General features: G+C 45.2%; 1 protein-coding gene across 1 annotated transcript in view; it reads right to left on the reverse strand.

The window, feature by feature from the left end:
• Positions 1 to 27,117, reverse strand: part of Map3k5 (mitogen-activated protein kinase kinase kinase 5) — a 201,429-nt gene that overhangs the window by 133,241 nt on the left and 41,071 nt on the right. Inside the window, exon 2 of the mRNA XM_032894935.1 lies at positions 4,664 to 4,803. Within this exon, the coding sequence (XP_032750826.1) occupies positions 4,664 to 4,803 (140 nt within the window). The remainder of the gene's footprint in view (positions 1 to 4,663; positions 4,804 to 27,117) is intronic.

A 27,117-nucleotide genomic window follows, 5' to 3' on the forward strand; every position in this document is an offset into this window, starting at 1 on the left:
TAAAACTAAATATATCCCCTAAGTCCCCTCTCACCCATGAAGAAAGTATTTTAGTTTCAACTCTCAGCCCTTTTCTGACTTTACATTCTGTGTGATCCTGGATGGTTGTACATTATCAAATATGTATGCCTCTTCTTGCAATCTGTTATCTGCCTCTTCCTCGCCTTTAGAAGCCTTGGTTATCATGCTGTTGGGGATGAGAAGGGACTTCTTTTTGATGCATGCATCTGCACCAGAGGCAGTTAGCCAGTGGAGCCCAGATGTCCTCCTCCACACACTGAGAGATACCTGACCCTTTGAAATGCAGGCAATAAACCAGAAGCTAATGGTTATTAGCATTCCAATCTTTGACAGAAACGTAACTCTCAGCATAGAGTCTGGTCCATAAGTACTAGTAGGTACCTTTAAAGTTCACATGGTATTTAAAGAAAATTGTGAAAATGTTGTTACAATACCAAAAAAAGTCAACTTCCTTTTCTCAAAGTGAAAGTATTTTTAAAATAGCTTATTACTCATGGGTATAATAAGGGCAGGCCCTACGCCCAGCACTAGATGGTCAGCACACAATGAACTCAATGGTATTTTTGTACACTTTTTGTCTCACATGGGTGTTTTTGAACCTTTTTTTTTCTCATTGGACTTTTGCTTGTACATTGTAGATTCTGATTTTGTGCTTTTTTGCGTGCGAACACATGCGCGCATGTGTGCGTGTGTATGTGTATTCGTGTGCACGTGTGATGTGTATATGTATGTGTTTGGTGTGTGTGGTGTGTGTATGTGTGGTGTGTGTATGTGTGTGTGGTGTGTGTGTATGGTATGTGTGTGTATGGGGTATGTGTGTGTGTGTATGGTATGTGTATGTTATGTGTGTGTATGCGTGGTGTGTGTGTGTGTGTGTGGTGTGTGTGTGGTGTGTGGTGTGTGTGTGGTGGGTGTATGTGTGTGTGTGGTGTGTGTGTGGTGTGTGTATGGTATGTGTGTGTGTGTATGGTGTGTGTGTGTGGTGTGTGTGTGTATGGTGTGTGTGTGTGTGCACGCACGCATGTGCGTGTTGCCTACTTTCTAGAATGAGAATGGTCTGGAGGTAGGTGGACAAGGAGGTAGGGAGGAGCTAAAAGTACTTGGGGGAGGGGAACAATGATCAGGTATACCATATGAAAACATTATTTTCAATAAAATATTATAAATTTTTACATACGTACATGACATGACTAGATTCCAATTATCCTTTAAAACTGTAAAGCATTTTTACAGTTTCTTTTAATTAGGTTTTGAAGAGCCTACATCTTTAAGGTCTTTTGTTCTATGGTTTCTTTTTGAGAATTCACTGCCACATAGACACTGCCATCTCTAACACGGGAGCAAATGAAAATGAAGCAGGTTTGGCCTACTTTCCTTGGTGTCCAAGGCGCACATGTCTAGGTAAAGCTAGGGTTTTATTTGCCTCTTCTGTGCTCCGCTGTTTTAAATGGCTGCTTCTGTTCACTGCGGCTCTCCTTTCTGGTGGGAGCCAGTCGGTCAGGATAGCCAAGTCACACTTACTGCAAAGGACAGCATAAATAAAGTTCAGCTGCAATCAGCCCCGGCACAAGTGCCAGCTTTTCTCAGTAGCACAGAGCTCGGGAGACGGCGAGGCTACAGAACTTGTTCTGTATCATCTCCACTCTTTGCAAGCGAAAGACCTGACTAGAAACAGTCTGAATAAGAAATCTGGGTTGTGAGGACCACAGTTCAAGTCCCAGAACCCATTTAAAAAACAAACAAACAAACAAACAAAGCCAGGTGTGGTGCTGTGCAACTCTAATCTCAGAACTTAAAAAAAAAAAAAAAATGGAGGCAGGCTAATTCCTGGGGCTATTCCAAGAGCCAGCCTAGGCTACTTGGCAAGCTGTAGGCCAATGAGAGACTCTATCTTATCTTGCCTGCCTGCCTGCCTGCCTGCCTCTCTCTCTCCTCTCCTTCCTTCCTTTCTTCCTCCTTTTCTTCCTTTCTTCCTTTCTCTTTTTCAGGTAAGAGTTCCCTGAGGGTGCCCTGTCCTCCATAGTACTCGCAGCAGCCATCTAATATTTGTCAAAGACGTCAAAAACACACTGAAGAAAAGACTACAGCTCTAACGAATGAAAAAACTGGGATGTCTGCAGGAGAAAAAATGGAATTCACATTCATACCTATCACACTCTGAAAAAAAAAAAAAAAAATTGGGCTGGAGAGATGGCTCAGAGGTTAAGAGCACTGACTGCTCTTCCAGAGGTCATGAGTTTAATTCCCAGCAACCACATGGTGGCTCACAACCATCTGTAATGGGATCTGATGCCCTCTTCTGGTGTGTCTGAAGATGGTGACGGTGTACTCATATACATTAAAAATAAATAAACTTTAAAGAATGAAGCCATCCGACTCTGTCACCAAGCACAGACACAGGAGAACTAGAGAGGCGTAGGTGTGGACTGGCTGCAGTAAGACAAAGCCAACCCAAAAGAAAACTAAGAGTGGTTTCTCGAAGGACTAGGCCTGGTGAAAGTGGAGCTAGGCCAAGCAGGTGTGAATGCCTGAGGGCTGAGCTGGGCTGTGCCTCTTAGGTCCAGAACAATGGTCTTCTGGGAGGAAGTTACAAGTGTTTGCTTAAAGAAGCTGCAGGCCTTCCAGGGGAAGCAACATTTGCTTTTGCCTTAGTGCTCAGTCAAAGCAAGATGGCACTCAGAGTTTTGCATGGATTTCTGGCTAGAGGCCTCGAAAGAGCTGTTAGGCCATGTCGAGGCTTCGAAGGCCGTACACCCCCCAACACCCCCAAGGCTGACTTTGATTTGGAAACTGGAAGACGGAGATGATTTTGAAAACGCTACTGAAGCTCAATGCCAGTTTCACAAAGGAAATGAGTGATCTCAGGCACCACCCTGGCTTTTACAGACGCTTTTCAAAGAACCGTATGGTGTAAGATCACTCGCCCAGCAAAGCACCCTTTGTGACTTTTTCCCTGTTGTTTTTTAAACCTGTCCTCAATATATAGCATCCTGAGGATCTATATGTAGACCAGGCTAGCCTAGAGCTCAAAGAGAGCCGCCTGCCCATGCCTCCTGAGTACTGGGATTAAAGTTGTGTGACCTCACACCCCTCGAGCAAAAACCTCTCAGTCAACCATGTTGGATGGAGGAAATCCCTGTATACCAGTAGTTGACTGTTGATGGAGAAAATGATATTATAGTAGGTTGGACTTTACAGAAGAAAAGTTTCTGCTGCCTTCTGCCATCGTTGTTGGTAATCTGTCCAAGCTCCACCCCCACAGTTACCTGGCAACAGCCAGCTGTGCCTGACACTATATAAGGGGCTGCTTGCCCCCTCCTCATTGCTCTCCTCCCTTCTCCAATCTCTTGCCCTCTTCCCCTTTGTCTCTGTCCCTTCTCTCCCCATCTCACTCCCCTTCCCTCCTCGAGCTCATGGCCGGCCTTTCCTCCCCTCTTCTACTCTCCTTCTCTCATTAAACCTCTCCACATGGAACCATGTTGGTTTGGTGTGTTCTGTTAGGACACAAACCGAGATTTAAACCCCAACAACTGTAGTTGAAATTATGCCCAGTTCCCTGGGGATATGCAGTGAGAACGTCTACTGAAAGCACTTTCAAGAAGCAAGCATACTTTGAGCTGGAGTTGTACTCTGAGAAGTCCCCAGTGGCCCAGCTAGGCCTCCATATCTCACGTGGGCTTCCTTTCTCAGACTGAAGGCTTCCTGCCGTGAGTTCTGTTACTGTAGGGTGCTTGTTTTGATTTTGGAGTTTTGAGACAGAATCTCTTTCTCGGTAGCCCAGACTGACCTAGAACTCACCATCCTCCTGCCTCATGACATTAATAGCTGAGATTCAGGGACATCATTCCTGAGGGCTTCTTAGCCTTATGGGCTAAAAACCTTGACCTGGAACTCAGAGATTAACACTACGTTTTTTCTCCTTGGGCGTGATAGGTTACTTCTCTGCCAGTGAAATGAGCCAATTCAAGCCAGGTTAGAATACATTAAGGTAGGTTTACTGGGAAGCTGGGAAGGAGAGTCCACCGGCCCCAAGGAAGGGGACCAAGGAGCGGGGTGGGGTAGGCAAAAACAGAAAGAAGGCAGGGTTAGGGGAGGAAAGAGGAGAGAGAAAGAAAAGGAGGGGAGGAGGGGGAGGAAGAGGAGGAAGGGGAGGGGAAAGGGAGAGAGGGAGGAGGAAGAGGAGAAGGAAGAGGGGGAGGAAGAGGAGGAGGAGGAAGAGGGGGAAGGAGGGGAATAAGAGGAGGGGGAAGAGGAAGAGGAAGAGAGAAAAGGAGAGCACTGGGAGACCAAAATATTTTGATTATATAGGGAAGAACCTCTGGGGGAAGGGCTGGAGAGTTCAGGGTTGGGGGCAGGGTATGCCAGGTAGGGACTGAAGGATGCTAAAAGAACCTGGAGGCCGGGTCTGCCTTGATTTGTAAAATATGCACCTGAGACCCTTGTCCCTGGGTCCCAAACCAAAGAATTGCCATTTTTATATCCAATTACATAGACCTCACAAGGTGACCAGTCTTCCCCGCCCAATTCTCCTGCCAACAAAGCTAACTTTTCTCAAACGCCAGCTACTTCAAATGTTTCGGATGACAGCAATGCGACCCTCACTGCTGGTGTTGACCTTGAACGCTATGCGCAGGGGGATTACCTTCAGGGACTGAAGCGAGTCTGAATTAGTATCGCAGTAGAGGATGATGTTGTTGGCCATGCTGAAGCTCTCTCTCACGCCGAGATGGTAAAACAGGGAAGGCTGCCGGAAGGCGTCACTCATCTCTACCACGGCGATGTCTGGGAGCAGAAGACCAAGTCACCAAGAGAGAACGAAGTCACCAAAAGAGAACGGCCCTACCCGTACCCTGTCCAATAAGCACATCTGGGCTTTAATAACTCAGTGTTCAAACGAGGAAAAGAAAGGGATTTTTTTTCCCTCTCTCTTTACCACTGAACTTTGAATGCAGGTCTACCAGAGTGGGTTGTTTTTTAATTCAATAAATCTGTACCTTTTTTTTTTTTTTTAAAAGAAAGAAATCAAACCAATATTACAAATCAAGGAAATGTCTGTGGATGGTGAGAAGCAGCAGCTGAGGCTCTGTTGAATGTCATTGTCACAATAAGTATGTTTACAAGGTAAAAAAAAAAAGTTTGAAAGATCCATAGACTGTGGCAGTCACAGACATAGGGTTTTTTTTTTTTTAAATATAAATTCACTAGTCAACAGCTATCTTTAAAGTTAATTATTAATTAACATATGGCCAGCCTGTGGCAATTATGATCAGAGAAGAGATGAGGCATAGAACAATATGACTACAAAGACAAACATAATCACAGATGCGGATATGGCAAAACTCTATGACACCTCATATCGAGTAACAAATAATCCCCCCATGCCAGAATTGGAAAATACATCACGCGAATGGAACTGAAAATTACTCTCCAACTCATTCATACATATAAATAAAAAAACGTGTAAGAGACACTAATCCCATGTACCAAACATGTAACATGCGTGCACGGGGAAGTGGGGAGGGGGAGGAGAAGGAGGAGAAGGGGAGGGGGACACCGGGATGAAACGAAGTCTGAGGTGGTTTCCCACTGAACAGAAGGGAGCAGGAGGGCAGAAGGACACATGGCAGACGGCCACATGCAACATAAAATGATAAAGGCAGTTTGGGGGCAAGGAAAGTGGGAGGGGACCTAGGCGTCCTGCAGGCAGAGAAGACACAGATGATAATCGATACAATCAAACTTCATTTGAAAACTGTCATAACAAAACCTAATACTTTACATGCTAATAGGAACTTAATTTAGAAGTGGTTAGATATAGATCCTTACAGAACGACAAAGTTGTCTGTTATGTACATATGCTGACAATTTCAAGCACATCACGTGGCCACCAAAAATCGTTAAGACAGAAAACTGCTTAGAAATGGGGAAAATTCTGATTTTAACGTAGACATTCTATAGGTGTATCCCTGTAAATAAAAAAAGCAGCTGGCCATGTATACACCACAATGTAAATCATGGTAAAACCTTCTGCTTCTCGAGCTCCCATCATCACTTCTTACTGTCTTTCGTAGGACCACCGATTCGTAAGTCAGAAACTCACCAAGACTGAATGTAAGGCGGGAAATAAAACTAAGGTTGTCTTTCTCTTTTCTGCGGTGCTGGGGACAGAACCCAGGGCTTCAAACATGCAGACTGACTCACCTAGTGAGTCGAAATAGTGAGTCAGATGCAACAGAGGTTAAAAAACACAGATTTACCATCGAAAAGCTGCCTCAAAGGCCCCTCCCTCAGAGCTAACACTGACTACAAGAACTGTAAACCATGTTTTTTTTCTTTGGGAGTCCGTACATAAAAATCAACCCAAGAAACAAATAGATCATTGGATTCCATCATGCAGCCATCTTCCTCCTGCCCAGACAAGCCTTCTGGTCAGTCGGTCACAGACGGAGCCCACAGTGGGGCTGAAGGAAGCCCAACAGAATACTGGACGATGAGATTCGCAAAAGAAAAGAAAAAAATACCAAGTAACAGAAGAGGAGAGGAGCTTCCAAAGACTCTGGGATCTGGTGCTAAGGTCAAGTTGAAAACACTGCAGTAGGTTTTCAGATGAAGACAAGAACTTGATATTGAAGAGGAATGACGTGAGTAAAAACGGGGTCTATTCATTAGGTCCCAACACTGAGGAATGAAGAGACACATCTGGGGAAGCTATGCAAGACATTAAGAAGTTCTTAGTGGTCTAATTGTAAACTCCAGTAAAACAAAACAGCAACTCAGAAGCGGCTTAGCTTCTTCCTGCTTTAAATCCAGACAGTCGACTTGTTCTGTGTTCTCTATGATTCGGGATACTCCCTTCCCTCCAGCTTCTCCTCTCAGTGGGATGCAGGATACTCCCTTCCCTCCAGCTTCTCCTCTCAGTGGGATGCAGGATACTCCCTTCCCTCCAGCTTCTCCTCTCAGTGGGATGCAGGATACTCCCTTCCCTCCAGCTTCTCCTCTCAGTGGGATGCAGGCTACTCCCTTCCCTCCAGCTTCTCCTCTCAGGGGGATGCAGGATACTCCCTTCCCTCCAGCTTCTCCTCTCAGTCTGTCCTTTTGCAGTTAGTGCCCCCAAGCCAATGACATCTCCTGGTGACTGCCATCCGATTACTGTCCCTACAATGCTGCCTTTGCCAGAACGTAACCAAAATGAATCACACAGCTCAAACCATTTTGGGTTTGACTCCCTTCACCTAGCAAGATACATCTGAGCTTCATCTCTAGATGTCTGTTCACTGGTTAAAAGACATCTGGATTGTCTCCAGGTGGGAAAACATTGAACAAAGCTGCTATTCTTGTACTACAAGACTTTCTACAGATGTGTTTCTATTTGTCTTGGACAAAAACCCAGAAATTTGGGCCACATGGTAACTATGTGTTAACTGAGTAAGAAAATGCCAAACTTTCCCCCAAAGTATACTTTGGAGGCAAACAGGTCACAAGTGACAGGAGACTACCCAAGTCTCCAGTACTCCTGCCCTAATTGCCTGAAGACTGACCGGTGACTTCCAAGGTCTTGTGCAAACGTTAGAGTTGAACTCTTTCGACTCGCACTCCAAAGGGCCAGTCTCAAGAAAGACAAATAGTGACATGAGCTTTATTACCTAACAAGATAGTAAGCCTCACACCTCTTATCTTTAAATACTGACGTCACACAAATGGGCCATAAGGTAAGACCAATGGTGATCTGATTCAGAATGGCCCCCATAAGATCATGTCTGAATGTTTGGTTCCCACAATTAGTGGAACTACTTGGGAAGGACTAGGAGGTGTGGCTTTCCTAGAGGAGGGGTATCACTGAAGGTGGGCTTTGAAGTTTCAAAAGCCCAAGCCAGGCCCAGCCTTTTTCTCTCTGCCTGCTGCTGGGAATCAGTATGTAAGCTTTCAGGCACTGCTCCAGTTCCACACTCCTGCCACGATCCCCACCATTATAGACATGGACTAACCCTCTGAAACTGTAAGCAAGCCTTGCATTAAACACTTCCTTCTACAAATTGCCTTGACCATTGTCTTAGTTACTGCTCTGTTGCTGTGAAGAGACACCAAGTCCATGGCAACTCTTAACAAGAAAGCCTTTCTAGGGGGGCTTACTTAAAGTTTTAGAGGTTTAGTCTACAGCATTATGAACCATGGCAGGAAGCATGGAGGCAGGTGTTAGAACAATACCTTAGAGCTTTACATCCTGACCTGGAGAGAGGGAGAGGGAGGGGGAGGGAGGAGAGGGAGAGGAAGGGGAGGGGGAGAAGACCAGGAGAAGGGACAGAGACAGGGAGAGGGGGAGAGACAGGGAGAGGGAGAGAGACAGGGAGAAGGAGAGAGGGAGAGAGAGGGAGAGAGAAGGAAGAGAGGAAAGGAGAGAGAGAGAAGAGGGAGAGGGGAGAAACAGAGGGGGGGAGAGGGAGAGAGACAGGGAGAGGGGGAGAGACAGAGGGGGGGCATTGACTAAGAGAGACTGGGCCTGGCATGGGTTTTTTTTTTTTTTTTTTTTTTTACCTCAAAGCCACCACCAGTAACATATTTCTCCAACAAGACTACAATCTCCTAATTCTTCCAATCCTTCCGAAGAGTTCCACTCCCTGGTGGCTAGGCATTCAATGGCTCCTAAGGGACCACTCTTATTCAAACCACCGCAGTCAGGGTATTTCATCACAGCAATAGAACAGTAACTAAGTTCTAACTGCTAAATCTCCTCTATTTCCCCTTGCAGAGTCTCTCTCTCTCTCTCTCTCTCTCTCTCTCTCTCTCTCTCTCTCTCTCAGAATTCACCTACTCTAGTTTCTATCTCTCCTACTACCTATTTATTTTTTTAAAGAATCTCTGTGTGCTCGAGTGTATGAGTGCAGGCCTGTATGTGTCACTGCCTATGTGGAATTGAGGACAAAGCTGGGTGCTTAAGAGAGAGTCTCTCGTTCAGTAAGGCCTACGCCTGGCAGGCTGGCCTGGGAGCTTCCCAGGACTCTCCTGGCTCTGCTCCCATTTCGCTGTGGGAATCCTGGGACCACAGATCTGTAATCTCCCAGCACATCTGCTATCACATAAGTTCTGGGCAAACGAAACTCAGGTCCTTACACTTGCGCAGCACGTGTTCTACCCACGGAGTCATCTTTCCAGCTCCATACAGACTTCATTAAAACTTTGTATTATTCCCAGTCTTCTAGAAACTTTTACCACCATGCCTTGAGCTTCTCCTTCCCAGCACATTTTTGTTGGCCTGATGAAGAACTCTCTCTTCACCTCCCCTGACCTCTCTACACTCTGGTGCTTACAGCTGTCAGCTGAGCAGAAGCGACTGACGATCTCTGGCTGGGACATCTCTTTAGTAAGATCCAAAGGCCTTGGAGCCATGACAGTAGACTGCGGTCACCTATAATCTTATGAGACAGCAAGTTCTCAGTCTCTGAAGGAAAGCCTCGCTTCCCTGAAGGTCCCTCGCCTCAACAGGGCCTGATGGTACTAGAGAAAGGAAGACTGCCCAATATAACCAACCCGAAGGTTAAGGAAACACATTTCCTTCTGGGAGTCTTCCTCATTCTCTGCATGTGGCAATCTGACAGCCACAGCTCATCCAGGTGGATCTGCACATACCCAAGGACCCCCTCGCGCCCCTCCCCTCACTCCCTGTCAGACACTTGCTATGGTCTTCACAGCTGCAGGATGTAGAACACTTAGCTCTGGTGGTGCTTGCTCTCTGCAGCTTGCCTTGCCTTGACAGACATCCTGATCCTAGAAACCATCGAGTACCTGGACTTTCTGCAGGTCAATGAGTCCTCTGTCCCTTACAACTGACTCGAAGCCAGTTTCAGTCTGTGCCCTTCATGATTCATGCGACATGTCTCTGTGCTGGCTTGTGTGTCAACTTGACACAAGCTGAAGTTGTCACAGAGAAAGGAGCCTCAGTTGAGGAAAGGCCTCCATGAGACCCAGCTGTAAGGCATTTTCTCAACCAGTGATCAAGGAGGGAAGACCCAGTCCCTTGTGGGTGGTGCCATCCCTGGGCTGGTGGTCTTGGGTTCTATAAGAAAGCAAGCTGAAGAAGCCAGGGGAAGCAAGCCAGTAACATCCCTCTGTGGCCTCTGCATCAGCTCCTGCTTTCTGACCTGCTTGAGTTCCTGTCCTGACTTACTTTGGTGATGAACACCAACTGGAAGTGTAAGCTGAATAAACCCTTTCCTCCCCAACTTGCTTCTTGGTCATGATGTTTGTGCAGGAATAGAAACCCTGACTAAGACAACAGTATTCCCCAAAACATGGTCAGGTTGTCACAGGAATACCCCACGCCTGGTACCAACTTGTCTTAGTTACCACAAACATGGCCCTACCTGATCATTTCCTAGTAACACTAACCAGCTTAACTCTTTAACCTAAGTCCACATAGGAAGCCCTGATCTTTTGTCTTGCTACACTTTCTCAATGTTGCTAAGAATGTGTTGTTGAAATAGAATATCTAAGAGGAGTCCTGGTGAGGATCCAGTGGAGCAGACAGTGGAGCAGAACCAGAAGCCTCAAACCAGACCATGACTCAGGGCAATGGACATTTGCAAGTAAAGACGTGTGGACAAAAGGGTATAGTGTGGCACACTGTGACATACTGCAATTTCCAGAGGTGCCCCCCCCTTGGGGGGGTGTTGTAAGGGTAAACACAAAGGGACAGAGAGATGAGTGGGACTCGGGTGCATAATACCATATTTACAAAGAATTAGTAATAAGTTTTTTAAAAGACTGTGTTCTGAGATCCATCTTCTACCTTGTTTGTACTAAGGGTACTCTCTGATTAAATGCAACGGTGTTTCATGTTCCCTGAGTTTCCGTCTAGAGCACTCCTAATAGCTAACCCCATTTCATCCTGTGTGTCACTCTGCTGCTGCTAGTCTAGTTGTTAGCCTGGGTCCATGAGCTGGTATTTTTGTTTATGTAAGTCTCTGTCTGTTACCTGTAGGTATTTGTTATGCGAGATGCTCACATAACGATATCCCCCTAAAAATGCTCTATAAATCAACAGGTGTACACATACACTTGGCCTCAAGTCCTTTTGGCTTAAATGACTTAAACAAAGCTAACAGATTGTTTGAACGTTGTGAAACAGGAGTTTATTTGGCCTATGTGAACAGTGACACCAAGCGTGTTCAGGAGGGGCAGTTTATCATGTGTACCACCAACATGCTTAGTACTTCCTATGCGCCAAACACTAACGCTTTCTTTTTTTTTTTTTTTTTTTTTTTGGGGGGGGTGGCTGGGGACCGAACCCCGGGCCTTTGCGTTTCCTTGGAAAGCGTCTTCCCCTGGGCCAAATCCCCAACCCCACTAACGCTTTCAAATATGAACTTGCTTCACGAACTTCACAATGGCCCCTGGCTGTAATTAATATTAGTATTGCAGGGCTCCTGGGTCAGAGACTCTATCTGCCGAGTCTGGCTAAAAGGGGGAAGCCGCAGGATTCAGATTCACGAATGTGGCTCCAGAGTCCATGCTCTGAGGCCTTCCCTGAGCCAGACCCTGACCTGCAGGAGAGGGAAGTTTGGGGGCTTGGAACACAAATGAGGTAATCATGATTGAAGGGGTCTGGAGGATCAAAGCAAACTCCTGACATGTGACTGTGAGCAAATGTGATCTCCCTCCACATCTCTCCCTCCCTCTATCCCTCTCTCCTTCCTTCCCTCTTTGTTCTTTTCCTCCCTTTCTCCCTTCCTCTGTTCTCTTTCCCTCCCACCCTCTTCCCTCAGCCCCAGCTCCCAGATGGACTCTCACTGTATCTATAACCCTGGCTAGCCTGGAACTTCTGATATGGACCAGATTGGCTTTGGACCCGGGGAGATCAGTGTGCCTCTACTTCCCGAGCGCTGACATTAAAGGCGTGGGCCACAGGGCCTGAGCAAGTGCTTTTAATCACTGCCTAGTTGAGTTCTGTGGTAATCTAGCAAGTAAAGTTGTCACGTTAAATAACCCAAGACAAAGCCAGTCACGTTAAGTTTAGACAGAAACCTAAAAATCTCCATGATTCTTACTTAAAGCATACTTTGTTTCCCTGTCCTAACTGAATTAATGTTAAATGGAGCATAAAATTAGGTTTAGTGGTGGACGATTAGAGCATCATGAAGTTCAGGGCAATAACAAATCCGTCAAGGCCAACTGCACTTTGATCACCAAGTAACACGATTCGGAGTATTCAAGGTTTGCTTTTCTCTTCTTTAACTGAATTTTTCCTTTCATGACACAGTGTCTATTAGTTAAGTGTCCAATGACTTGCTGCTGCTTCTAAAAGCCAGAGCTGATTATAAAACAAAACATTAATGTATCATTACCTTTTATCTAGTCAATGGAAAATATTATACATTATATATAATCCACTGATCATATATATATATCATATATATATCATATATATATATGTAATCAGTCATGACGAAGCAAGATGACAAAGTAAGGATCAATATTTCTAGTACTATACAGTCTAGAGGTTGCTGTCCCTTCCGCGATTCATCAAAGAGAGATTCCCAAGTTACCACACAGAACCTCCCTATCCAATCACAATGGGTTAATTCCCAAGGCGACATATTACCATCAATTCAACAAACACGCTGAATGCCTATTATATACGTGGTCCTGCTCTCTGTGATGCATTATGGAAGTTAAATAGGAAACCAAGTTTCGCCTCCTTTGGGAAGGGTTAGAAACACACATTGGCAAGCGCTGATAAAAAAAAAGATGAAGGCAGCCACGGCTGTGGAAAATAAAAAGGGGCGCTCAGAGGTTAGAGCATCCTGAGCTGTGTGGATAAGTGAAGCACACCTTTGTGAACAGGGCATTGTCTGCCTGGGGAACTGGAGAATGGCGAGCTTCAAGAGTGGACAAAACAAAGAGTCTCGGCCCATGAAAGGCAAGATGGGAGATGCCAGTGAAAAGAGACACCTGTGGCGTGGTTAAAGAGAAATATAGAAAAACAGCATACTAGGCCAAGCATCCCCAAGGGATGAAGCAGGAAAGGTACCCCAAAGTGTATGCCACCCCCAATACTCATCCTTTGATTGACAGAAATATCACCTGCATTCCTTGGCTTTCCAATTTTATGAATAATTTGATACAAGTTACAAGTAAAGCATTTTATGGAAATTTCTAAAACGTAACTCACGACCTTCAGCCAGTGCCCTACAAGCGTTGATACTCTCTCACCTAAGGTCCCATTCCAAAGGGGACAAGCATATGATATTGGGAAACTACACAACTCCTGTTGCTCGTTGGGAATGTTGGAATTCAAGAAGGATCAAAGATGAGTCTGCTGATGTCCTGCTAAAGTCTCAGCTACAGGTAGTAACAGAAGTAGTGGGTGTCGAAGAGAATGTCAACCCAGCACTGAACAAAGTGTGAAGGGTTCTAAGACCCAGGACTTCCCCTCCTTGTTATGTACCCAATGAAAACACAGATCATGTTCAACAAAAGACGGGTAATGGATGTTCACAGCAGCCCTGTGTGTAAGCCATCAACAGCGGAAGTAAAAAGGATGGGCGTATAAAGATACTGGGTGACAATTTAAAGTCATAACAGTGAGCACCAGGAGGGGAGAAGAGGTCAAGACTTTCTGATAGACATGCTGGTAAGGCTCTGCTTCTCCACGTAGGTGCTGGTGGCTCCTTGGGCACGGTCACTTGGTGAGAACCAACTTGTCTATCTCTGGTTAATCATCTTGCCCAGAATGTTAAAAGATGACTATATTAATTTCCTTGACCGCTGTAACAATTTAACAAAAACTTTAAGTCGTAAGACAACAGAAAGGCCAAAAGTCTAAAATCAAAGTGTCAAAGGGCCAGGGCCTGTATTTTATTCATATATAATGTCAACCTGCCCTCTGTATCTCTTATCAGGAATTTATGGTGTCATTTGGGAGCCACCAAGATATGCCAAGATGAAGTTATCTCATAATCCTTAGCTCAACCCCATCTTCAAAGACCCTTTTCCAAATAAGTTATCGTAAGAGGTTCTAGGACTTTGCTATAGATAATGGGGCAGGTCAGGAACAGTTTCTGTTGGCACAAGTGTTACAGAGAAGCCTCATGATGAAGAACTAGAAGTCTAGGGAACTCGAGGTGCTGAATGAAATGAGAAGAATGAGAAGATTTGCCCAGATCTTTGGAAAGAATGTTTAGTAAGAAGATGAAGAGATAACATTTAGGAGAGACAGAAGGATTTTCGCATTGGAATAACACATTTGAACATCACCTAAAGATTCAGGAGTCCAAGAGGGCTAATGAACGCAGACAGATAATCTGTGCTCTCAGACAAGATAGATGGGTTAGGTTCTGTGGCAGACATTAATAATAATAATAAAAAAAGGATATTTTAAGGACAGGGAGAGAAGTACTACAGCAAAGAGAAAACTATGAAATGGAAAGAAGGATACTGAGGTCTTTGATTTCAGCTAGTGATTCTTGTTGGGCAGAGAGTTGGGGTCCTTCCACCAAGAGATGTACTCCCCTGAATCCTGGGGGCATGATGGGAAATCTGGGCGGCGGTGACCGGTCTGAGCTTCCACACATTTCATCTGCACTCAGAGGAATAGATCAGGGTCTCTGTCACTTGTGGGGGTGACAATGGTGCCATAGCAACCCCTACACTTTCTGGAGTCTCTCTCTCTCATGCTCACAATGAAGCTGTGTAAAGGATTAAAGGGTGGAATTAGAAGCTACAGAGAAAGCAATTGTGAAGAGTTCAACGGCCAGAACTTGATAAAAGTTCAGCTGTTCTTGGTTACAGGTGGAAGGAAGGAATCCTTCCCCTCTGGCAAAGAAGAATCTTGAGCATACGACTTTTGATGGTAAATGCTGTCCCCAAATTCTGTCTTCACTCTGGCTCATGAAGAAGTTAATATGCCACATCTTTACCTTCTAGTGTGCAGCAAATATTTTATGATGGAATTATCTTCTGTAGGTGGGCATGCTTGTGTGTGTGCATGCATGCGTGTGTGCATACGTGTGTGTGTGTGCATGCTCACATTTGTGCATGCACATGGAGAGAGGACGGTTCTAAGTGTCATTCCTCAGTCATTATGTCCGTGTTTTTGAAGCAGGGTCTCTCACTGACAGGTAGTTCACTAAGTAGGTAAGGCTGGCTGGTCATAAACCCCCGGGGTTGCTTGTCAATGACTTCCCCACTACTGGGATGACGAGTGAACACCATCAAGCCTATCTTTTAGGAAAATGTAGCTTCTGGAGGATCAAATAGGTCCTCAAAGGTCCTTTTCTGACTGAGCATCTTTTAGCACTAAAGTGGTATTTTACTGGTCACACACGATAGCCCTCTATCTAATCTTGCTTATTTAAAAACACAAGAGTAGGTCTGAGTTAAGATAGGGTATTTATTATTTGCTATGACTTCTTACTGCCTTAGGGTTTCCGTTGCTATGAGGCGACACCATAACCAAGGAGACTCTCATAAAGGCAAACATTTAATTGGGCCTGGCTTACAGTTTCACAGGTTTAGTTCATTATCGTCATAACAGGAAGCGTGGCAGCGTGCAGGTACATGGTGCTGGGGAAGGAGTGGATTCCAAGGGAACCTGGAGCAAGGAAGCTCTCTTCTGCAATGGGGAGAGCCTAAGCCTAGGAGGAGACCTCCAAAGCCCACCCCCACAGTGACACACTTCCTCCAACAAGGCCACACCTCCTAACAGTACCACTGCCTATGGGCCACGCCTATTCAAACCATCCCACTTAGACAGCCCCAGGCTGGCCTCACGTTCCTTCTACCTAAACCTCTCAGGTACTTGTCTCACAGTTATGAGTCATTACATCTGGCAAGGAATTTATTTCCTAAAATTATGAAAATAACAATAGACTGAGGAGTGACTTATAAGGGATCTATAGTGTCAGATGGGTGTGGTGGCACACATCTATAATCCTAGTACTCAGGGCAGGGCAGGAAGACGGCCCTGAGTTCAGGTGTATGTGTTGGAGAGTAGTGTCAACATCCTAAAGCCCACCGTAAGACAGAACAGCCATTGAGGTTTGGTCTGTCGCTATGTATTACAATGCTAAATTCTGTACCCAAAGGTCTAGGACTATGAGTGAATTCTCACATTTCCAAGCTTTGGTCTTGCAACCCTTTTTCCTTCATGTAAAAACTACTGGTTAAATAAAATTGGCTACAGGCAATTACTGGAGGATTAGAGATAGGTGGGTTTGGAGTGACCTGGTTGGGGTGGAGAGCTGGGGTGGGGGGGAGAGAAGCGAAGAGAGACTATGAGGTGGGGGGGGGAGGAGGAAGAGGGGAGGAGGAGGAAGAGGAAGAGGGGGAGGAGGAGGAAGAGGAAGAGGGGGAGGGGAGGAAGAGGAGGAGGAGGAGGAGGAAGAAGAGGAGGAGGGGGAGGAAGAAGAAGAGGAGGAGGAAGAGGAGGAGGATTGGTTATTTTATTCGATCAGGCCAGCAGTAAGAGAGTAGACTAGGGGTTACCCCCAGAAATTGTCAAAACCAAATAAAATAACCATTGCCAGAGTCTCATTTATTTGGAAGCTAGCCAGGGATAATCTTCAGGTGGTTGTACTATAAACACCCAATGCATTAGAGGTAGAAACAGAGTAGTGAGCATTAATGCTGGTACAAGCAAACTGCTATCTCTTCAGAATCTTGACACTTCCCGACTCTGTCTTGAAGCATCACGAATTCAGCACTCTATAAACCCGTTTCTTGTAGTATACTGCAGCCCTGTGTAATCAATCTGAGTCAAGACACTGAAAAGTCTAAGTGGCCTGTTTCAAGAGTTCGGCGTGCTTCTGAGATCGTAGCTGAAGTGCACGTTAGTTGTTTCTGGTCTTTCCTGTTCTGTTTTAATTACATCATCAAAGCCCCATCTTCCACCGTGCTTCAGTGAGGCCTCAAGTACACAGAGATTTGCAGATTCAAGAATCTTACAAACTGTCCGCCCACTCCCCACCAAACCAGACACTGGCCTCAGCGAATTGGCGGCCGCCTACGTTACAATCAGCTGGGAAGGTCTGACTGCTTTTCATGGATATGCATCTTGAGGAGAATGTTACTCTCCATCATTCTAGACACTAACAACGTCTTCACAGACACAGCAGAGAGCAGCTGTCCTCACAACCCCGGGCAGTGTTCTTCAGCCCAAACAGCCATGGCAAGTCCATCACGTTTGACTGTTTGGATTGAAATATTTTCCGATCGTTAGTGAGGGAAAAAAATTCTCACTGTCACATATGTGTGTTACGTTTACACAACACAGTGATCCAGTGACCACTATTCAGACTCTAGAAAAATATGTGGTAAAAGTGATCTGGTTTTATTTTGTTTTTGTTTTTGTTTTTTTTTTTTTAAGTTATGAGGGAGCAGGGAAAGAAATTAGGAATTAAAAGTCGATTGCAATGCAGATCTTCCCTGGATTCTGCTGAAACGATCTGCAAGTTCGTCAGCTCTGTGGTGAGAACTCAGATTTTGAAAATGGACAGGATATCTCATGACATTAAGAATATAATTAATTTAATGGAGCTGGAAAGTCATTCACTGGTCAATAGCACTAGCTGTTCTTCCAGAGGAAGAGCAATTACCACACCCACAGGGCTCACCATCATCTGTAACTGCAGCCCAATGACCTCTCCGGGCCCCCAAAGACCCTGCATGCATGTGGTTCACAGACACACATACCAGCAAAACGCCCATTACACATAAAATAAAATGAAAAAAAAAGAGTTATTCTGTGTTAATAGTAAGCATTATCATTCAGAATGTAAATATGTAACGCAATGGTTAAATTGTATGAATGCTAAAAATGTAAGGTGGTGTCCAGCTGCACACAATACATGCATTCTTTGTCCAACAGAGTTATCATTTCTAGGGCTGGGGGTGTAGCTCAGCAATAGAGGAATAGAGTCTGGCACACTTGATACGTGTGGGGAATGAATGATGCCAAGATACACACTAGTCATGTGTCTGCTCACCCTGGTCTGCAGGCCACCATGGAGGACTCCCCCTGTGCTTATAAGCCTAGCTGGAACTCAGAGGTGTGAATGGTCCCTAGGAGCTCCAGATTGTTCCAGGATTCCTAAGGCATCAGAAGTGTCTCCCTGGGTTTCACCAAGACCCAAAGTACATGGTCACACTTCTTTCCCATACCTATTCAACGAACGATTGACACCAGTCAGGTTTACAAAGCTTCTCCTAATGGTTCTGTAATTCTAACACCACAGATGTGTAAATATGATTCTGCCAGTAGGACTTCATTCCTAGTGTATGTGTTGACATTCCATTTGAGTTCAACAGTTCTTTGAGGGAGGGTGTTAAATGTCTTTCTCGAGTATGACAGATTAGACAAATGAGTGGGACGGAGACTCTTCATTGCCAAATAATCTTTTTGTTTTGTTTTGTTTTGGTTTGGTTTTTTTGCTAACAAATTGACCTCCCTTAGCTGTAACAAATTTATCTTTTTACTCCCAATGTCAACTAAAATTAAATTGTTTTAAGGAACTCACTTTCCAAGAAGCTTAATATGATTTTAATTTGAAAGATGAACACATTCACAGAAGCGTCACATGAAAAAAGAGAGTTGTCCATCTAAAAGTCCAGCCACACAGATGACCATCAGGGTGGAAGAGACCCTTGGCCTATCTCCAGGAGGGCAAAGGGCATGGGTCTATACAACAGACACCAGTAATGCAGGAGGAAAATAGTAGTCCTCCCAGAGGGCCTTTCGAGGCCCCATCACACCGCAGAGGAGGCTCTGTGGCAATCCCGACCATCCCAGTCTGGAAATACTCCATTCCGCTCTCACTCATTGCTGATTTAAGAAGCTTTTGTTGTTCGTTCCATGAAAGATACTGATGAGGGGTCAAAGGAATTGGTAGCAGCTGTTCGACGGGTCCTTTGTCTCCGCACGCGATGAGACAGCTGGACCTGTAAGCACAAGGCTAGCGCCAAAGGAAATTTACTTACAGGGCACAGAAAAGAAGTGAGGTTCTGAAGAGGAATTCTGAAGAAGCAATGAGGAAGGTACAGCAGGGTTAAGTCAGCACACGGACACCGGGAAGGAGGGCAGGTCTCAGGGTTCTGCGACTGCACGATCTAGAGTCTCTTCCTCCACCATCTGAGAATGTGCATGCACGTCACCCCCCGTGCATGAAGAAAGCCACCCATCCAGCTGCCAGAACTACAGGAGTTTATGGGGGTGAATCTGCACAATCGCTTGGGGGGATTTATTTCCAGGATCCCCTATTTCTCTTAGGAGGGAGGACAGTGACTTTTGCTGAGGCTTTAATATGCTTTAGCTTACCGTTAGATATGTCCTCTCTCCAGACCCATCACCCAACTTACTGTTAGATTATGTCCTCTCTCCAGACCCATCACCCAGCTTACTGTTAGATATGTCCCTTTCCAGACCCATCACCCAACTTACTGTTAGATATGTCCCTTTCCAGACCCATCACCCAACTTACTGTTAGATATGTCCTCTCTCCAGACCCATCACCCAACTTACTGTTAGATATGTCCTCTCTCCAGACCCATCACCCAACTTACTGTTAGATATGTCCTCTCTCCAGACCCATCACCCAACTTACTGTTAGATATGTCCTCTCTCCAGACCCATCACCCAACTTACTGTTAGATATGTCCCTTTCCAGACCCATCACCCAACTTACTGTTAGATATGTCCCTTTCCAGACCCATCACCCAACTTACTGTTAGATATGTCCTCTCTCCAGACCCTTCACTTATAAGCTCACTGTTCTCTGGGGAGTTTGTGTTGCTCTCTCTTTGCAAAAATCCCTCCCCTTGCTACAGCAGTGTCTGCTTGTCCACACTGGGGATGAGGGTGGGAAGGAGTGATAAACTGTTTAACCAAAACACCTCGGAGAAATAGCCTTTGTTAGTGAGAGGACAACTTTTGATTCGTGCTCCCCAAAACGAGAGAAACAAACAAAACCATCAACTCCTAGAATCAAAGAGATTCTCCCAGATTCACCCAAAAAAGGCAAGTCCACACAACACCACCACACCAACAGAAAGCCTCGGGGGAACAAACTGTAAATTTTCCAAAGGTATTGACAAGATTAATCCATTTGAAAGAGTTTCACGCCTCCAGCCTCAGCATTTGTTTCTATCTGCCTAATTAACCACTGGACACAAAACAGCTAACAAACCAAAACAAACAGTGAGCATCACTGAGGTGCTCGGCACGCCTGCCCTGCGAGCATTCTGCTCTCACACTAAGTAAGTGGCGGCCACATCCGTTCCAGCACGTGGGGGACCTGTGTAATCTTTGTTTAACCCATGCTCGCTAAATCTCTACTATATGCTGGGTACTGGGATTCAAAATAAACCAAATGTGAACATACATGCCTATCCACATGCACACACAGATACACAAGTGCTCATACATGGACGTGCGTGTGCACACACACACACACACACACACACACACACACACACACACACACACACACACACACAACCTGCAGGGAAGAGTGTCTAGGGGAGGTATCGATTCCCTAATTGGTTTTTGATTGTGTCAATAAAGACAGGGGAAGCCAATTGCTAGGTGAGGGGGGAAAGGCGGGACTTCCAGGTGCCAGGAAGAAGAGAAGGGGGTGAGAGGAAGGAGGCAGAGCAGGCGGTAAAGCAGAGGAAGCAGCAGACATATAGGTCTCAGGGGCACCTATAGTTTGTGGCCTCCAGAGGATGGGGCGGGATTTTCTTGGCCCAGCCATTGAGTTCTCTAGCTAGTTTTAAAATATCAAGGCTGTCTGGTGTTTTCCATCCAGGGCAACTAGGGTGTGCAGAAGAAAGGGCACAGCCGGGGAGGTCGTCGGCAGTTTGGTAGAGCTGGCTGTGAGAGGTTGAGGGAAATTCGAACGAACTCTAGGGAAAGAGCAATCGTGTTATTAAAATTACACACAACAGAGTTGCGTTTTCCTTGAATGGGCTTATTGGGGTTGGAGATTTACCACAACAGGGATGCAACTGCCTGGAGTCACACTGTCCAAGCCCACACTTGTACCATGCAGCAAGCAATACCAGGAGCCCCGGTCTTAGATACTCAAAGCTCATACTTCTGTCACTCATATAAGAGTGACAACAGTCCTTCTTATGAGAAGAGATTATCAACGAGCCCTTAGTGACTATTAGTCATTGATGCAGAGCGAGCCATGGGTTGGGAGGCACCCAGCACACTTTACTGCCACCGCAGGGACCTGTCAACAACAGGTCATAGGTAGATTTCTACTCTCTTCCTGAGTACAGGAGCTATGTGATTGGCAATTTCAGCCTCATTCTTCTCCCAAGAACCAGGTGTTTGGAAGAAATCTGTAAAGAACGTCTTCCTGAGACTCTAACTTGGGGACACAGCCAGCAGTGCAGGTAATTCTCAGGTTTGGAGAGCAACAAGTTACAAAATCCCAGAAAAATGTGAGGATGGACAACTGAATACATGTCTTAGTCTCCTTGGTATGGATCCAGAAGTCTAGGGCCCTATTATGTCAAGCTAGCCCACTGCCATTTCTAGTTGAGTCTCTCTTCACTCTCCACCATCTGCCAGGCTCTGAGCAATGGGGGGGCAGAAGCTGCATGGTAAATGCTGTTCCAAGGGACAGTGGCAAAAGATGCCCACATAGGCCTAAAATCTCGGTGACAGTGCTCCACACTGCTGTCACCCAAAGCCCTTGTCTTGAGACACTTGTCAGCCACATGCTGGTCACATTTCTCTCAATGACAAGCTGCTGTTTTCAAATCTCCCAGGTCGTTGTAAGAAAGAATATTTCAAAAATGGTATAGAATGACCTCAGTCAGCACTTATGTGCCTTGGAGTAAAATGCATTTTGTTTGGTGCAGGTTTTCACCTTGGCTTTGGTCAGTGTCCCAAAGCAGGCAGAGGTGGTGTGAAAAGATACCTGCCCCCTTCTCTCTTAATACTCCTTTCCTCTCTTGGATCCTTTGCTGGCCCAACCCCAAGGGTTTACCTCCGTCCTCACAGGTTTCTGCTGTTTCTTTCCCTCTCTTACTGGAAGCACTGATGCCAAAGCTAAGGGTTTGTTCTGTCTTATTTTTTTCAGACATCCATGAGACAAAGTGGTTTTGTAAGTCAGACCAAGTGTTCCTTGAGTCCTGAACTGAAAGTTCAAAATATTCTTGGGGAACTGGTTTAATCCAGATGGCCAGCTCCAGACTGCACTCTCCCCAGTTCTTTCTGCTCTTTGTGATTTGTTTCAGAGGAACACAGGCAGAGAGAGAAAATAAGAGAACCTGAAATTCCGCCATCCATTGCTAACCAAATGGCGTGTTTACAAGGGTTCCTGGGCTAGCCTGGCTCACGTTAGAAGGGGCATGACACAAACTGCTTTCTAAGTCTGTTCCATACTCCTTTGAGCATATCATACACAAGCCAGACCATGAAAATGAGCCCGAGACTAAATAATAAAGTCATTTTCCACCATTTACTGGGAAATGGGTGTGTTTAACTGGTGGATGTTTTCACTCTTAGAATCACTGCTTCGTCTTGATGTTGAGTTTCCAGTAACTCCTCCACATCTCGCTATGGTGTTGCATGTGTGTTCCTGTCAACAACTTGGCTTGGTTCCACGAGCACTATCATGATGACTGTAGCAATGTGACCATTAAATGCACAAGAAAGTAAAGCAGGTCGATGATAGAAATTTAATGGTTTTATGATTAATAGTTCTTTAAAATATAGTATATAATAATGTATATTTAAAGATGTGTGTTCTGACTTAGAATCCTATCACTCAGGAGGCTGAGACAGGAGGATTACAGTGAGTTCAAGGTCAGTCTCAATATAGTGAGATGTCGTGTGTGTGTGTGTGTGTGTGTGTGTGTGTGTGTGTGTATACATATGTGTATATATATGAATGACAAATATTGTGATGGTTTGTATATGCTCGGCCCAGGGTGTGGCACTATTAAGAGATGTGGCCTTGTTAGAGTAGGTGTGTCACTGTAAGTAGGTTTTAAAACCCTCATCCTAGCTGCCCGGAAGCCAGTATTCTGCTAGCAGCCTTCAGATGAAGACACAGAACTCTCGGCCATGTTCCCACCTTAATGATAACGGAACTGAATCTCTGAACCTGTAAGCCAGCCCCAATTAAATGTTGTCCTTTATAAGAGTTGCCTTGGTCACGGTATCTGCTCACAGCAGTAAAGCCCTAAGACCCATATACAAATATGATATATATATATATATATATATATATATATATATATATAATTCCCATTGTCACAGAAAGGGAATTAAATGACTATTATGCATTTCATTCATACATCATCACACACACATACCCGTATAGTCTGGGAGGAAAATTACTGCTGCTCTATAAATAATGCACCGATAATAATCCCTTATAGTTGCTACCCTACATCGGTGAAGCCTAAAGATGTTCACAATGGCTAATGAATCAAAAGGATAAACGTCTGTGTTCGAATAGCTACAGAAACCATAAGAGCTAACATTCACATGTAATGGTGAGATTAGGAAAAGGCAAGCCACCTCTTCCTATCCCTTACCACATCATGGTAATGTCCTACGGGCTAAGACAAGGAAATGAAGATAATGCTCAACTCACACAAGAGTCATATCCAATAAATGTGTGAGTTGGAAATACTGTAATTTAAATACACATTCAATAAACCTACGAAACACTGTGGCTTCACAACCTACATTAAGCAGGATCGAAATACATCGATCAGGTTGGGCAAAGGCATCTTCACATAAAAACTTTATAATAAGTCACCCTATATTTCATATGCTTCAGTCACTTCTGCGGTTGGACAGGGTAAAGCCGGGACGGCTGTGTGCATTTGCGCTGTTGTAGGGTTGAAAATCATAAATCGGATCGCCCTAAGATGGAGACTATCTGCAAAGGGCACACTGGTTAGGAAGGAGGAAATAAAATTTGTCTTTATTACCCAGCATGATAACTGTCTATAGAGGTATTTCAAAAAAACCAACTTAAAAACTTCTTAGAACTGTAGTGGTCAAAACCGAGATTCAAAACCAAAGGCTAATATACGAAACCAATGATTTTCTTACATGCTTACCACAATTTAACATTGAAATTAAAAATACAGTATCATTTATATTATCCCAAGATAAATTTGTGTGCTGTGTGTGCACACATTCATGCTGGGGCGCCTGCAAGTACATGTGTCTCCTTCTTCCGCTGCTCCTGACCTTACTTTTTGAGACAAGGTCTCTCAATGAACCTGGAACTCTACAATTTGACTAAACTGGCTGGCTAGCCATCTCCAAGGATCTCCCTGTCTCTGCCTCCCCAGAGCTGAGATTATAAATGTTCACCACTCTGTGTTTTTTTTTTAAATCAGTGTAATATTTTCATTAGTTCTTTGAAAACTTCATACAGATTATGAAGGTCATACTCACCTGCCACACGTCCCAAATCCACCCTTGACCTCTTTTCCTCTTCCCAATATCAGCCCCCCATCCTTTAATAACCCAAGTCCAGTTTGTTCTGCTGACAGACTCACAGCTGTGGGGCCATCTACTGAAGCATGGTCTGTCCACTGCGGGCCACATTCTTAGATAAAACCGGCTCTCCCTCTCCCAGACCTATGGACTGTCAGTAAGTCCTCAGTTAAGAGTGTTGGCTTATGGGGTTGGGGATTTAGCTCAGTGGTAGAGCGCTTGCCTAGCAAGCACAAGGCCTGGGTTCGGTCCCCAGCTCTGAAAAAAAGAAAAGAAAAAAAAAAAAAAAGAGTGTTGGCTTGTGAGGATGACCTTCCAGGCAGAATGACTGTGCCTGGCTTTTCAAAGTGGACTCCGGGGAGATCAAACTCAGGCCTTAAACGCATACCAACCGACCTTTCTTCTTAGTCCTCAAAGAAAAATGAATTTCTATTATGTGTAATAGGCACAAGATCTATATAGGATAAACTATGAAACTATTGTGAAAAGAGTCCAAGAATTAGTACATGACGACGTGACCCCTACTCACAGACACAAAGAAGGCTCAAGACTCAAAATTTCAGTGTCCCTCCATTGAGGTACAGGTAGGGGAAAGGCGATTTTAAGCAAAATCTCAGTAAGGTATCTTGTGAACTCTGGCAAGCTGATCCTAAAACAGTGGTTCTCGACCCCTGTAAGGTCTCTGGAAATATCAGGTATTCACACGATGGTTCACAAGAGTAGCAAAATTCCAGTTGTGAAGTAGCCACGAAAACAATTTTATGGTTGTGAGTCACAACGTGAGGATCTGTAGGAAAGGGCTGCAGCATTAGGAAGAGTGAGAGCCGCTGTCCTAAATTTTCCATAAAGAGGCAAGAGATTTGGGGTAGCTAACACAGTAGGAAAGAGAAGCATATGGTTGAAAAACTGGCTGTCTTCTCTGTCGTTGTGATAGACACCACAACCAAAAAGAAAAAAAAGGGGGGGGGTTTATCTGAGCTCACAGGTCCATTATCAAAGCAGACACCACAGCAGTTCACTGGCTGGCTCCCCTTGCTGGTGGCCAGCCTGATTGCTTACACACCCAGGACCGCCTGCCCAGGGATGGCACTGTTCAGAGCAGGCTGAGCCATCTCCCACAAACCATCGATCAAGACAATGCCCCCACAGTCATGCCACAAGCCAGTCTGACAGAATCCTTCACCCGAGGCGCCTTCTTCCCAGGTGTGCCAGCTGGTAAGGAAGACTCCAACCACTGCACCGGTGTTAACTCACACTCACGACTTACTACCAATGTGGTACCAGTGGAAAAAGAAACAAAGACAGATGAATTGGTGAATGAAAGAAAATAGAGAACCAGAAATGAGTCTGCACACAGAGTGAGCAAAAGCCATACAAGGGAACGAAGGTAGTCTTTCCAGTAAATGAGGCCCCACCAACTTCAATTTAGCATAGGAAAAGAAAATGAATCTCGATACAGACCTTAGCTCTTCAGAAAAACTAACCCAAATGGGTCACAGACTGAATGTAAAACGTAAAACTTGAATCCCCTGGAAGACTGGCAGACAGGGTGGCCATTCCTTCAACAGGCCACTGGAAGCATGGGCCACAAGAGAAAGAACTGTTAGCCTGGATTTGAAGACCGCTGCTTTGGCCAGACATGGTGGCACTCACCTTTAATCCATCCCAGCCCTTGGGAAGCAGAAGCAGGTGGATCTCTGTGAGTTCTTGACCAGCCTGGTCTAAACCATAAGTTTCAAGCCAGACAATATAGTAAGACCCTCCTCAGAGGTCTCTGGTCCTGTGAAGGCTGGATACCCCAGTGTAGGGGAATGCCACAGTGGGGAGGCGGGAGTGAGCGAGTGGGTGAGCACCCTCATAGAGGCAGGGGTCGGGGGGATGGGATGGGGGATTTCTGGAGGAGAAACCCGGAAAGGGGAAAACATTTGAAATGTGAATAAAGAAAATATCCAATTTAAAAAAAAAGACCCTCCCCCGCCCCGTCTCTGTCTCAAAAAAAAAAAAAAAACTTCTGTTGCCAGTAAAAAAAAAGATACTGCCAAGAATCAGAACATGAGCCACAGAGTAGGAGACACATATTTTCAAGAAACATATCTGACACAGAAGTGATGCAAAAATGTAAAATTAAAAAAAAAAACATTAAAACCCCCAATGAAACCAATCAGACCCAAGAGTACAGCAAACACTTGAATATATGCCTTAGCAAAAAAGACAAACAGATGTCGGCGGGCGGGTAGGGGGGGGGAGCTCATGAAAATTCAATCAATAGCCCCTGCCCTGGGGGACTTGCAAAGAAACAACAGTGAGGAAGCTCTGTAACAGCATCAGGATGGTGGGGCAGCAGCGACAGTGGACCAGCCCCAGCATCAACAGGAAGGATGCAAAACCACGCAAACGCTCCTGGTGGGAGGGCAAGATGGCACCGCCCCCTACTGTGAAAAACGCTTTGGCAGGGTCTCCCGAAGCATCATTTGTCCCTATTGTCTGGTCGTTGTATCCCTAGTCATTTGTCCAACAGCATTGAAACTTACACGGGCTAGAGAGACTAAACCTGCACACCAATGTCCATAACGGCTGTCAGAACTTAGAAGCAACCAAGCAAGGTACCTTAAGCGAAGGGGTACACTGAG

Source organism: Rattus rattus, chromosome 2 (assembly GCF_011064425.1).
Source record: "Rattus rattus isolate New Zealand chromosome 2, Rrattus_CSIRO_v1, whole genome shotgun sequence".
NCBI lineage: Eukaryota > Metazoa > Chordata > Mammalia > Rodentia > Muridae > Rattus > Rattus rattus.